This window comes from Brassica oleracea, chromosome C7, assembly GCF_000695525.1.
Source record: "Brassica oleracea var. oleracea cultivar TO1000 chromosome C7, BOL, whole genome shotgun sequence".
Classification (NCBI taxonomy): Eukaryota; Viridiplantae; Streptophyta; class Magnoliopsida; order Brassicales; family Brassicaceae; genus Brassica; species Brassica oleracea.
This window is the reverse complement of record NC_027754.1, coordinates 2,391,438-2,405,067: the sequence shown is the minus strand read 5'-3', so window position 1 is coordinate 2,405,067 and position 13,630 is coordinate 2,391,438. Positions and strand designations below refer to the sequence as shown.

Below are 13,630 nucleotides of genomic sequence, written 5' to 3'. Positions count from 1 at the left end.
CAGGAGCACGTATTCTGATTCTCTGGGGAGCTGTTGGGTTTCCTGTGATGGTTTTACCCTTTTCCTCAGCCGTAAAGCGTCTAGCCATTGCAAACTAGGGATGCAAAGGGAGACAGAGACAGGCCTGTGGGAAGTGTTGATGTTGTCTTCCGTACGGTGCACGGTAGTAGGTTTTGAGGTGACTATCAGGTTGCCAAAGTATAGATGTTGGAACTTAGAAGCGAGGTGAAGCAGAGTATGAAGTAGGTGCAAAGTCAAGGTTTAGATTTAGAGGAGTGACAGTCGAATCTAAGCCCTCTCTAACAGTCCTGGAGGGAGGTTAGATCATCTTGTGGGGGGGTAGGAAGCCAAGGCTGGTGTTTAGGACACTTGGTGGGGAAGGCAGATGCCTTGCCGGCCATTGCCGGCGAAACGGTGAGGAAGAATTACAACCAGTGGTATTGCAAATTTTGAAAAGTTTTCCGAAAGGTGAAAGAAACCAAGTTGGTGAAAAAATCAGAGGGAAAGGTGATACGAAAACATTGCCAAAAGGGGAAGCAAACCGGGTAGCTGCAAACCGTGGGTAGTGAAACCGGGTTTACTCAGACTGTCTCGATAAAGGCGCCAGAGAGAGTTTGGTTTACTCAGACTGTCTCGATAAGGGCGCCAGAGAGAGTTTGTCTTGATCCGTAACTACTTCTCGTTATTTTGCAATCGAATAATCCAAAACCTTTGGCCCACTTGTAGCCAATACCACACCAAATGGGAGACCCTATCAATCCTTGAAAAAACCGTAATACCAACACCCTTAAACATTATTCGATTAGTTTTATGATAAGCTCCAAATACTAACCAGCGAGAGAGTTACATAATGAGTTACTTTTTCAAGAAACTTAACATATTTAGGCATTTTACACTTGAGGTGTACTATTTGCCTTACTTTTGGATTTTAGTTGCTTTTGTCTGACGAAAATACCCTTGGGTAAGAAAGAGAAATCGTGACTAGAGTGGAGATGGTTTAAACATCTAGTTAGTTTCTTTAGTTGTTATTAATTGTTGTTAGGTTTATTGGGTATTAGACTTCAATAGTAACCATAAGATATGATTTAAGCTAATTTGATTTGAGGGCTCTTGTTAACGTAAATACAAATCATAAAAAAAGATGGACAAGAGAAGAGAGATTTTATGGCCAGACTTGATGATGTGGTCAATATTAAACGTGTTGTGTCAAAGTTGCGATTGAGAGAAGAGAGATCAGGGCCAATAATCATATGGTCAAAGACTTTATGAATAGCAGATCGGTGGGTGGTGTGGTCGGGATTTTGGTTGTGAAAAGAGAGGTTATGGTCAAAGTCGGTGTGGTCGTAGGTATAGGTTTTTGCACATTTTTGGTTATGGTCAAAGTTGGTGTAGTCACTCCGGTGACTTCTCTGTCTAACAGCACCAGTCCAGCGTGACCGCGTCTTGTCTCGTCCTCCACCATCAAGCTTTTCTGTTCCTCCTTCACGTTCTGTCACCGGCAATGAGGAGACCAATGATTCGTCACGCCACCACCACCAATTCGTCACGCCATCATCTTCTGTTATAACATCACCATTTTTCCAGATTTGAAAAATTAATAAATCTAAAAATAGAGGAGTAAAAGACAAGAAACAAAAGAACATTAAATCTCATAATTGGTGGTTGATATTTACTATGTCTTTGTTTTTTTCAGTGATGAAGATGAGAAGAAGAGGAATAGAAGAGAAAAAAGATGAGATAAGAGAAGAGAAAATAAAAAAACCCAGACAACAATTTAGTTAAATGGGATCAACTCATTCTAGTTAGAATTGAAAGGGTAATTTAGGAATTTTGTAACCTAGAAGTACACCACAAGCATAAAGTATGCTAAAGTGTTAAGAGAGAAGAAAAGTATGTTACAATGTAATTTTTTCCAGCTTTTTTGCCTATTCCCATGAAGAAGCCGCAAGCAAATATATATTTGGTAATCATTTAAGCAAATCCAGTAAACCAACAAATCCAAACTACTTACATGTCGATTAAAAACATGTGTTCTCTCCCGTAAGCCAATGAACTGGATCCCTTGATCTCCAACAAAACCAAATAACCAAACCTCTATAACTATTCTGGCCGTACAACTTGAACCTGTAGATTCCTTCACATTTGGTGGTCTGGTGAAGCCTAAACTGGCGTAATGAAGCTGACTGATCCTTTCTTTCACCATCCCACAGGGAACGCATACCCTGTATCTTTAGGAACAGGGGTCCCTTAAAGCACATAATAACACCAATTACCATAGCCCAAATGAGAAAAACATGCTGCTAAGGCTTGACAACAGTGAGGAGCACAAACCAGTAACCCAAAAATAAAAGTTTATTCCATATTGAGGACAGACCAGCGCCTCTTAAAGCATACATAAATTTCAAAAAAAGAACCATGAAACATAAACTACCCAATCCCATATTATGCTCATAGAACTTATTGATAAAGTATAAAAGAAAACACCCATACTGAAATAAAAGACATGTTTCCCAACCTCAACGTCATCTTTCTCTTCTGTGTAGCACTTCATGAAAATCAAGGCTTGAAATTACTCGGTTTATGGTATTGTAGATCCTAAAATCTACACTAAGTATTTGATAGTGACCGGGAGTTTAATCTAGGGAAGATAAATGATGTAGGCAACAATATATTTAGAACACAACGATGTAATCAGTTTCCAGTAGGTAAAAATGGACTTTATTGATGAATAAGATCAAATACAATGAGTTGAACTAGATCGGATGTTACAAATGAAATCGATAAAGAAAAGATCTAAGATGGGAATGAAAACAAGGTCGATGTATGTGTGTAGCTCTCTCTTTATAATGAGTCGACTTCGTCCTCTTCGTAACTGCTCCGCGATCTTCGTCTCTTGTTCCGCGATCTCCGGGACCTTGAGGGCTTCCTCTCGAGCTCGCATGCTTGCTATGGGCCTTAGTTTCTCACGGCCCACATATTTGGTCGTGGCCCATTACTGTATTGACCAACATTGGGTCCAACATTTGTCCCTCGGCCTTTTTTGGTTTGTTGAGAAACCGAAAAGGCGAAAACCGTCTTAGTCCGACATTGGGAAATAGGATACCACGCGCATCGGCTTGATTTGACTGGTCAGCCATTGTTTAAATCGTGTGGCTGAGATCGAAGGTTTGTGGCTAGCTTCAATTAACTACTTCGGGAACTATTTTTTCTTCTTTTTTTTTGTATATATACTGATTCTACAGAGTGCGCCGTCTTCTCTAATAGCAGTTCTTCTTTCTCTTACTCTCTCTTTCGCGACATTTCTTCTCGATTCGAACCTATGGCAGTCGAGAAATTTGGTCTCCACCTCAAGACAATTCTCAAGGCGAAACACATCGAGGCTATCTACGAACTCTGGGGGTCGATTATGCCGTCGAAATTGAACTTCCTGAAGACGGCGAAACTCGCGAAACTCCGGAGACCGGGGTACTGTGGAGCCTATATGTCGCATTTCGAGGACGACAGCTTATCATTTCCTCTTCCTCGTTTTCTTCTTGAGGCGTTGGTGGAGCTTAAGATGTCGTTTACCCAAATGGCGCCTAACTTTTTTCGCTATTTCTTGGCCTCCTGGGTCCGAGCTCAGGAGGAAGGTCTTGAGTTCGGCCTCAGGGAGTTGAAGCAATTGTTCGCTATAAAGCGGAACAATGGCTTTCCTGGCACGATGATTCTTGCTCCTCGCTCTGGTCGTGTTATTATTGAAGGCATTCCCAATAAAGATGATCGATGGAGAGAAAAGTTCTTTGTTTTTAAGGTTAACCCGACGTCGGTCGGGGATTTTGATTTTGAGAGGATCCCTAGGGAATGGTCCGACGACATTGGTAAGTTTTTTTTTTGCGAATAATGTCTGCTCCTGATCGTCTTTTAGCCTTTTCCCTTTTAAAAGTCTCCTCTCTTTTTTATCTGTAGAGCCCTTCGGCCCTGCGCCCATGACTCCCGAGCTTCGTGGGTTAATGGATACTTTGCGACGTGGTAGTCCTCGATGGCTCGCTTTTACTCATGACCGAATTCGAACTGCTTATGCTCTCCCACACCGCCGGGTGTGAACCGTGCTACTCCTGTTGCCTTGGTGGCTCCCGTTCAGCCCAAGAAAGGTCGTGGCAACAAGAGTAAGTTGTACTTCTCTTGACAAGATTTTGAGATACTTCATTAGCTCGATTCTAAATCCTTCGAGGGTCGTTTTGTTTTTAGGGAATAAGGAGAAGGAGGTGTTGCTCGATCGTCCTGATGAGTCTTCTGAGGTCGGGTCGTTAGAGCGAGCTGAAAAAGTTCAGCGCGGGCCGGTTCTTAGATCGAGGTTGCAGGCTCAGTCTCCTGGCCTTCTGGCTAGGCCGGTGTCGATTGCTATCCCTGCCGGCGGGACTCGTAAGGCATTGGATAACTCGGCGAGTTCTGCTGGCGATCGAGCTCTTAACGACGAGGTCGATTCATTGACTCACCGACGTCGACGTCGGGTCTTGGAGGAGATTAACACTGTGACTTCGGGGTCATCGAGCTCGGGACTTCCTCCACTGTTACGCGTTTCTGGTGAATGTACTTCGCGGATTAACCCTGGCCTCCGTTTTTCGAACGTGCCCGAAGCCTCTTCGTGGGCGTTTTCATATGATAACGAGATTCTTATCCTTGAGAACCCCGATTCCCTCGCTGCGATCTGGCGTAAGATCAGAGCGGAAGGATGCGAGCTCCCTTCTCTGGAGCGTATGCGAGAGCGTGATGCCTATGTTCGGATGGTAGTTTCGAATGCCAAGGTACGTTATCTTTCTTCGGTGCTTTATTGAACGGGATGACGATCTCTGATGTTATCGTTTTTGCTTAGGCTATGGAGGCGAGCAACGAATACGCCGCTTTAATGGAGGGGCGATTGGCTAATTTTCCAAGTAAGGAGGAGATCGCGGGTCATCTTCTCACGATCCAACAGCTTCGAGGTGAGTTGGAGGTTGCTCGGGAGGCGGACAGGCAGCGGGAAGCGGAGATTGAGGAGTCGAAGAGGAAGTTGGCTGCTGCTGAGGCAGAGAAGGTCGCTATTCAAAGCGATCTTAACTCGATGAAGGAGAAGCATAGGCGAGAGATCGAAGGTCGAGATAGGCAAGCTCGCAAAGAGCGCCACCTTGCTCGTCTCGCTCTTGCTCGAGAATATGATGGGGTTCTGGCTGTAGTGAAGAACAAGTTGGAGCAGAAGAAAAAGGAAACGGCTGCGGAAATTCGTTTGCAACAGGTGCGAGCTCGTATTGAGGCTTTGACTGAGTATAATGAGGGTGGCTTCGAGCTCGAGGTGGAGTTGGAGCGTCTTAAAGACCTGGATATTTCGCTCGAAGTTGATTACGGTCTTGCTTTGGTGTCGGACCCTTCTCTTAGTCGCCTCGATCTTCCTGAGATTTCTGGAGATTCGGTCAGTTAGGATTGACGCGAAGGTTAATTTTACTTAGTTTGAAGTTTGATATGTTCTACTTTTCTTTTTGTGTTTTTGTTGTTGAAGAAACATATATATGTCTTCGACAGATTATGGGATAATACCTCTTTAATTGTATGTTTTGATTTAATTTAACAGAGACTGTTCAGGAATCTGTTTTGTGGGCCTTTGTATGGCCTGATAGCAAGTCAATTGAACAGGCTACATTTAGGGACTGAGTATTCTAAGTAATAGAAGAACAATAACAAATGTTTGTTCGGTTGTTTGGGCTGCGCTCGGTGTCGAGCTGCCTACGTACCCTCTTCGAGGGATCAAGCTTTTACGTAGTTCCGTTTCTTTTTGACTGAGCTGTAGGCAGCTGTAGGCATCGGTAGCCTCCCAGCTCGAAGCTTGACAGTGATGGTCGAGGTTCGGGTTTGCACTACTTGTAATATTTCTTTAAGTTGTAGGCGTTCTAAGGTCTCATTTCTGGAAGACCAGTTTTGCATTTTCTAGCTCGTAGACTCTGGTTCGGATTTCTTTGGTTACTTTGTATGGTCCTTCCAATCTTGTTCCTAGTTTTCCTGCTCCCGGTTCTTTCGTTCTGTCGAACACTTTTCGGAGAACTAGGTCGCCTGCGGAGAAAGCGCGGTTTCTTACATTGGAGTCGTAATAACGTGCCGCGGCTTGTTGTTAATTTTGCACGCGTATTGCTGCTTTTTCTTGTCATTCCTCGATCATATCTAACTGGTGGATTAACAGCTCTTCGTTGAGTTTGGCGTCTTCTGGACATATTCCTCGTCGCTGACTCAGGACCTCGATTTCGGCTGGGATTACGGCTTCGATTCCGTAAGACAGCGAGAACGGTGTTTCTTGGGTTGCTGTGTGGGGGTCGTTCTACAGGCCCATAGGACACCGTGCAGTTCTTTGCCCCACCTCTCTTTCTTGAGGTAGAGTCTTTTCTTGAGGTTGTTCATTATAGTTTTATTTGCAGCTTCGGCATGACCGTTGCATTTTGGGTATCGGGGCTCGCGGCCTTAATCTTGATTTTCCACTTTACGCATAAATCGTTGAATATTTTTGAGATGAATTGTGGTCCATTGTCGGTTACTATCTCGTACAGTAAACCATGTCGACAGATGATGTTTTTCCAAATGAAGCTGGTTACCGGCGTAGAGGTGACGTTGGAGAATGCTTCGGCTTCGATCCACTTGGTGAAATAGTCGGTTAATACCATAAGGAATCGCAATTGGGCCGGCCCTGAAGGTACTAGCGGGCCTACTATGTCCATGGACCATTTCATAAAAGGATATGGTGAAGATATGGTAGATAGTTTTTGAGTTGGTTGATGTATCATCGGTGTGTGCCTTTGGCATTTGTCGCATTTTAGCGCGAATTGTTCGCTATCATCGGCGATCGTTGGCCAAAAGTAGCCTAGTTTCTTTATCCTGATTGCTAGGGACCGTCTGCCAGAGTGGCTTCCGCATGATCCTCCATAAGTTTGCTTCTGACAAATAAATGCCATCCATCAATTGGTTCGACCGTCATCGTATCCGCTATCTCTTCTCGAACAGCAAGCAAGTATTCAACACCCCGGCTATGTTCAGTTGTGAGACTCAAAGCATCTTGTCTCCTTTTCCAATACCATTTTCCTAACTTCTGCCTTATGAACTCCAGCAGGAACGTAATCGGAAATCCTCTTGCTCGCTTCAGTGCGGAATTAATAGATTCAGCAATGTTGCTTGTTTTTATGTTGAACCTGTTCCCCTTACAATAAACCCTTGACCATAGCCTGACGTCGGCTTTCTCCAAATACGTTGCAAGTTCCGGGTTTGCACTCCGTATCTCAGCCATGTACCGGTCAAAATCGTAAACCGTGTGAGCATAAGCAGCCCCTTTCACCAAGTACATGAGATGTTTCCCTTTAAACTTTTTGACAATGTTATCTTGAAGGTGATAATAACATATTCCTCGGGTTGCCCAAGGAAACACCTTATCACACGCACTTTTAATGGCCTTGTGCCGGTCGGAGACTATCACCAGAGGCTTGTCATGAGATATACAACTAGCCAATTTTGTGAAAAACCATTCCCAAGAAGGTATATCTTCCTCATCCACGATCCCAAAAGCCAATGGGAATATCTGAAAATTGCCATCTTGTGCGGCTGCAACTAACATAGTTCCTCCATACTTTCCACTTAGGTGAGTTCCATCCACCACAATGACCCTTCTCTGATACTTAAAACCTTTGATAGAAGCTCCAAAAGAGAGAAATAGATACTTAAATCTTTTCATAGAATCAAGTTCTATCGCCGTGATAGAATCAGGATTTGCAATGGAGATTTGCTCGAGATATGATGCCAGACGCGAATACCCTTCTTCTGCTGATCCTCTCACCAATCTTTGTGCATATAACAGTGCTCTGTATGAAGTGGTGTAATCAAGCGCCATGCCAAACATGTTCCTCATTGCATCAGTGATATGCTGCGGAGTTATCCCATCAATGATTCCAACACGATCAATGAAAAGACTACCTACATACTTCGGAGTACAGTGTCTCCGCTGAGCGATTCGGTCTCCCGCTGAGCATAAATGTTTTTCCACATACTTTGTTACCCAAAACGTGTTTGTCCCATGTTTGACACTCGCTCTGACCTTCCATCCACAATAGCTAACCGGACATGTTGCCACAACGAGAGTTTTCGTTGATTTGTATAATCTGAAAGAAAACTTACCCCTCACTGCTGCCAACCGCAGCTCTGAAAGCAGAGCACCCTTGCTAACAAAACTCTGGTTGACATAGATACTGGTACCATTCGATTTTCCTCCTTCAATAGCATTTGTCTTAGCATATGTCTTTTGGATTTCTTCAAAACAAATATTATCATCATCTTCCTCGTCCTCATCTGGAACCTTTCCATAAAGACTGTAATCCCCACCATTCTGATCCGTTTCACCAACAATAGAATTATCAGCATCCTCCTCCCCATTTTCCTCCTCCCCATCTTCTTCCCATTCACCAGCTTCATCATCATCACCAACATCTTCTTCCCATTCACCAGCTTCATCATCATCACCAACATCTTCTTCCCATTCACCAGCTTCATCATCATCACCAACATCTTCTTCCCATTCACCAGCTTCATCATCATCACCAACATCTTCTTCCCATTCACCAGCTTCATCATCATCACCAACATCTTCTTCCCATTCACCAGCTTCATCATCATCACCAACATCTTCTTCCCATTCACCAGCTTCATCATCATCACCAACATCTTCTTCCCATTCACCAGCTTCATCATCATCACCAACATCTTCTTCCCATTCACCAGCTTCATCATCATCACCAACATCTTCTTCCCATTCACCAGCTTCATCATCATCACCAACATCTTCTTCCCATTCACCAGCTTCATCATTATCACCAACATCTTTTTCCCATTCACCAGCTTCATCAATATCCCTTTTCTCTGAAACCGTTTCGACCTTGCTGCGGCTTGATACACAAAGACATACTCTATGGGTTTTGAGTATCTCCAGCAAGTTTCGAACTTGTCTATCACTTGTAACATGAATGGGAAGACTGCCTGGAGCCATCATCATTTCTGCTGGTAATGAGTAGCTAATCTCCACACTCACTGTTCTCATGTCCAGGTTATAATCTTCTTGAGCCATTGCAACAAGTTCAGCATATGTTGAATCTTCATTCAATAAAAACAATCTTCCTCCTTTGAGATCATCAACCACAAAATCCCAACGGAAATCTCTCAACAACCATTCTCCATACACTGCATGTAACTGAAAAATCATCTGCAAATATTCAAAATAAAACACATTAGTAAACATAGAGAAAAGGGAAATGAAGAAGTTCAATAAACATTGCCGCAGACGACTTAGCATTAAGTCGTCCAGAAGACTTAAAGGTAAGTCGTCTAAAGAGGTCACTTTTGCAATTGAAAATTAAAAGGGACGACTTAATTCTAAGTCGTCCGGCTTTGTTTGTTAAAAAAAAAACTTCAGACGACTTATATATAAGTCGTCTACGAGAAACGGGCTAGTTTTGCATTTGACCGAATCGTGTCAGATCTTTGACTATTTCTGGACGACTTATAATTCAGTCGTCTCTAGGAAAGTTAAAATTTCAATATTTTATGAAAACTTGACGACTTACACGTAAGTCGTCAAGTTTTCATAAAATATAGACACTAATTAAGATATTATAACTATTTTTTGAAAGAATTCACGTTATAACTAATTAAAAATTTCCATAATTGGATGTTGAAAAAAGACATTTATTGTGATATTTTAACTATTTTAAACAAAACTTTTTCCAATAGTTTCATGTTGGAAAAACAAAAGTAATCACAGTTTTTAATGAAAATACATAATTTTTGTAATGAGTAGACAAAACTCTTAAAATTACTAATTGTAGAAAGACACTTATTAAGATATTATAAATACTTTTTAAAAGAATTCTCTTGTTAAGTTAAGCTGTTATAAATAATTTAAAAAATATTAATACTTGCATGTTGAATAAATACAAAAAGACACTTATTGTGAATTTTAACTATTTTTAAAAACTTTTCTAATAGTTACATGTTGGAAAAACAAAACTAATCACTGTTTTTTTTATGAAAAGACACAATTTTAATAATAAGAAGATACAACTCTTTTTTTTTTTTTTTTGTAAATGGCATTAAGATACAACTCTTAAAATTATTAATTGTAGAAAGACTCTTATTAACATATTATAACTGCTTTTTTTATGAGAATTCACTTGTTAAGATGTTATAACTAATTTAAAAATTTCAATACTTGCATGTTGAAAAAAGCAAAAAAACACTTATTGTGATAATTATTTTAAAAAATATTTCCAATAGTTGCATGTTGGAAAAATAAAACTAACCACAGATTTTAATGAAAAGACACAATTTTTATAATAAGGAAACAAAACTCTTAAAATTATTAATTGTAGAAAAAACCTATTAATATACTATATAACTACTTTAAAAAAAACAATAGTTAGATGATTTTAGTAAACTGTTGGTAATATTATAGATTTCTTTTTTTCTTCCTCGTTGATGTTTATATTAATCAACAACAACAAAATCATTCTTATAATGCTTCGTCATCATCATGATATCATCCCATTAAATGGTGGAAAGCCAAGAACCATCCTCCACTAACACAATACATTTTAGAAGTAAATAAGCAACTAAAAAATCTAATAATCCAATGGAAATCAAGACAGAAACTAACAAGCATGAAGACAACTCTCAGAAAATATATTTAGAAATGCGAGAGGGTTCAGAGGTTTGGAGAAAATAACAAATAAAATGTGAGAGATATGAAGAAGACGATGCTTTCCAGATTTCAAGTGAAAGAAATTAATTATTTTCTTTAGTGTATTGTTTAGTGGGAGACAAACCTTTTCATCTAGTAACATTGTTTCGTTTAGGATTTTGGCTATCCAAACACGTAAAACTTTTTCTACTATTTTTTGTTGACAACGTTTCATTTGAATATTTTCTAAAATTTTGTAACCGAATAACTACATAGAATTTTTTTTTCACCATTTTATAATTAGGGAGATTAGTGAAAATTTTACTTTGACAAATGCATGGACATCGACTATTTATAGATTTTAAAAATCTGTTTGAATAGTCACAACTCTTCAATTTGAATAGTCGCATTCTTTCAATTTAAAGGTAGTTATTTTGAAAAGATACTTATAAGAATAGTCACAACTTTTCACTTTTGAAAAGATACTTATATGAATAGTCACAACCTTTAGACAATTTTTAGAAAAGACACAACCTTCCAACATTTTTATAAAAGACACAACCTTTTAGACATCTTTTACAAAAGACACAACCTTTGGAATTAATTGGGATTGCTATTATTAGTAGATAATGAGATTTTAGTGTAAGATGATCTCATAAGAAAAGCATAAGAAAGTTAAGAAAGCTAAGAAAGAATTAATAAAACAGAGCAACAGTTTTATTACGTTTGTGTTCTTGATTACTAGATTTGGTATTAGAGCCCAGGTTTTGTTCTAAGAAAATCGAGAAACACAAACAAACGATGGGTGATACTAAGCCTCTAATGAAAAGAGTCTCGGTACCTTATGCAGTTGTATGTTCGATGCTGTCTTCGTCGAACTATACCGTTTGGGCAAAGAGGATGAAAGTTCTGTTAAGAGTTCATAAGGTTTGGGAGACAATCGAAGAAGAGAAGAACGACATCGCAACGGCGCTTTTGTTTCAGTTAATACCTGAGAATTTAATTTTGCAAGTTGGAGAAGATGACTCCCCTAAAGATATTTGGGAAGCCATTAAATCCAGAAACCTTGGTGCCGAACGCGTAAAAGAAGCTCATCTACAGACCTTAATGAATGTGTTCGACCGTCTAAGAATAAATGACTCGGATACCATTGATACTTTCTCTGGAAAGATATCTGATTTTGCATCAAAAACGACCTCGTTGGGACAGAGCATCGATGAACCTAAAATCGTGAAGAAATTTCTAAATAGTATACCTCGGAAGTTTATCCACATGACAGCATCACTGGAAAAAATGTTGGATTTGAATAAAACTACTTTTGAAGACATTATTGGGAGACTTAAAGCTTTTGAAGGACGAATAAAGGAAGATGAAACATATGAGCAACAAGGAAATATTCTATTCTCAAACTCTGAGAATTCGTATGATCAGAGAGGATCAGATATACGAGAGGAAGAGGGAGAGGATGTGAAGAACCCTAAGGAACGAACACTCAACCGGATCTGATGATATGAACTCGATCTGAAGAGATAGAGAACTGATGGATTGTTTAGTGACACAAAGGGCTGCGGAAGACCCGATGATACTACCAGAAGTTTCAATGGCCGCTTGATTTGACACACAAGTCCGGCTCAAAGAAAGGGATTCACTCGGAGATAACCTCACCAAGAGAACAAGGATGTTCTAAGCAAAGAACAAAGAGAGAAAACTCAAAAATGAATAAGGAAAATCGAATACTTTATTTCTTGGATGTGTTCTCATACTTATACAACTTGTAGTCAAAGATACTAAATAGAAATGTATGAAAAAGAGACATAGAAAATAGATAGAAGACCAGATCTAGTCAAAGCACAGAAAATAATGTTGACTGGTCGATTTGAACCCTTCGGCTACCCTTGTCCAGATTCAGTGCATCCGACAGAACGTCCTGCGGTAAGGAGCAGTACACAGCCGGTACGGTCTTCATGTTCGGAAGGGTGATTCTCATGGACTGTTCCGGGCCAATTGGAGGCTATGTCATCAGACAGCCTTAAGAGTCTTGCCTTAGAAAGATTTGGCTGCTCAAAGTTCATGAACTGATCGAAGTGTCGGATCAGTTCATCAGAACGAGCGTCGGCTCGGCCTAAATGACTTAAGAGAGAGAGGCCACGGTCGGATTCGGATTCCACTCTACCAACTTCAGTTTTGGCTTGACCGTTGGACTTAGCATGGTGAACAGGACAGGAAAGGCGAGCTTCAGTACGGTTGATTTGGTCATCTGGTCGCGGGTTATGCTGAAGCTCCAATCCGGACGTGTGCGGGTCGAGTCGGTACACGGCCCGATCAGTCTGTCCGGTCTGATCGATGGACCGAACCTCAGTTGCATTGTTCCGGACGTTCTGAACCTCGTTCTGATCTGATTCCATGGACTGATCCTCGGACTGGGGCACATCATTCCCTCCTTCTTCAAAAGGATTTGACCACAAATCCGGATCATCTACAAGAAAAAGGGAAAGATCAGAAACGTTAAAGCTCGAAGAAATGTCATACTTACCTTGAAGATCAAGCTGATAAGCATTGTCATTGATCTTTTTAAGGATCTGGAATGGACCATCGATCCGAGGCATAAGTTTGGACTTTCTTTCTTCCGGGAATCGCTCCTTTCTCAAGTGAACCCAAACAAGATCACCTTCTTTGAAAATAACCTCCTTTCTTTTCTGATTGGCATATCTTTTATAGATCTCGGTCTTGGCCTCAATGTTTGCACGAACTTGTTCATGTAGTTTCTTGATAGTGGCCGCCTTCCTTTCGCCATTTGTACTAACTCTTTCACTCAAAGGCAAAGGTAAAAGATCAAGTGGGCACAAAGGATTAAACCCATAAACAACTTCAAAAGGAGAAAACTTAGTAGCAGAATGCATTGCATGATTATAAGCAAAT

General features: G+C 40.6%; 2 protein-coding genes across 2 annotated transcripts; one reads left to right on the top strand and one right to left on the bottom strand.

Moving 5' to 3' along the window:
• The first annotated feature begins 3,319 nt into the window (after positions 1-3,319).
• Positions 3,320-5,434, top strand: LOC106302355 (uncharacterized abhydrolase domain-containing protein DDB_G0269086-like). The gene is made up of 4 exons (XM_013738882.1): positions 3,320-3,857; positions 3,946-4,078; positions 4,190-4,784; positions 4,853-5,434. Exons 1-4 carry the CDS (start codon positions 3,320-3,322, stop codon positions 5,432-5,434), a joined length of 1,848 nt encoding a protein of 615 aa, XP_013594336.1.
• A 1,446-nt stretch (positions 5,435-6,880) lies between these two features.
• LOC106302354 lies at positions 6,881-9,493 on the bottom strand. The gene is made up of 2 exons (XM_013738880.1): positions 8,836-9,493; positions 6,881-8,445 (listed from the first exon to the last, which is right to left on the bottom strand). The coding sequence occupies exons 1-2, from the start codon at positions 9,326-9,328 to the stop codon at positions 6,881-6,883; spliced, it is 2,058 nt and encodes a 685-aa protein (XP_013594334.1). The 5' UTR covers positions 9,329-9,493.
• Between the last annotated feature and the right edge of the window lie 4,137 nt (positions 9,494-13,630).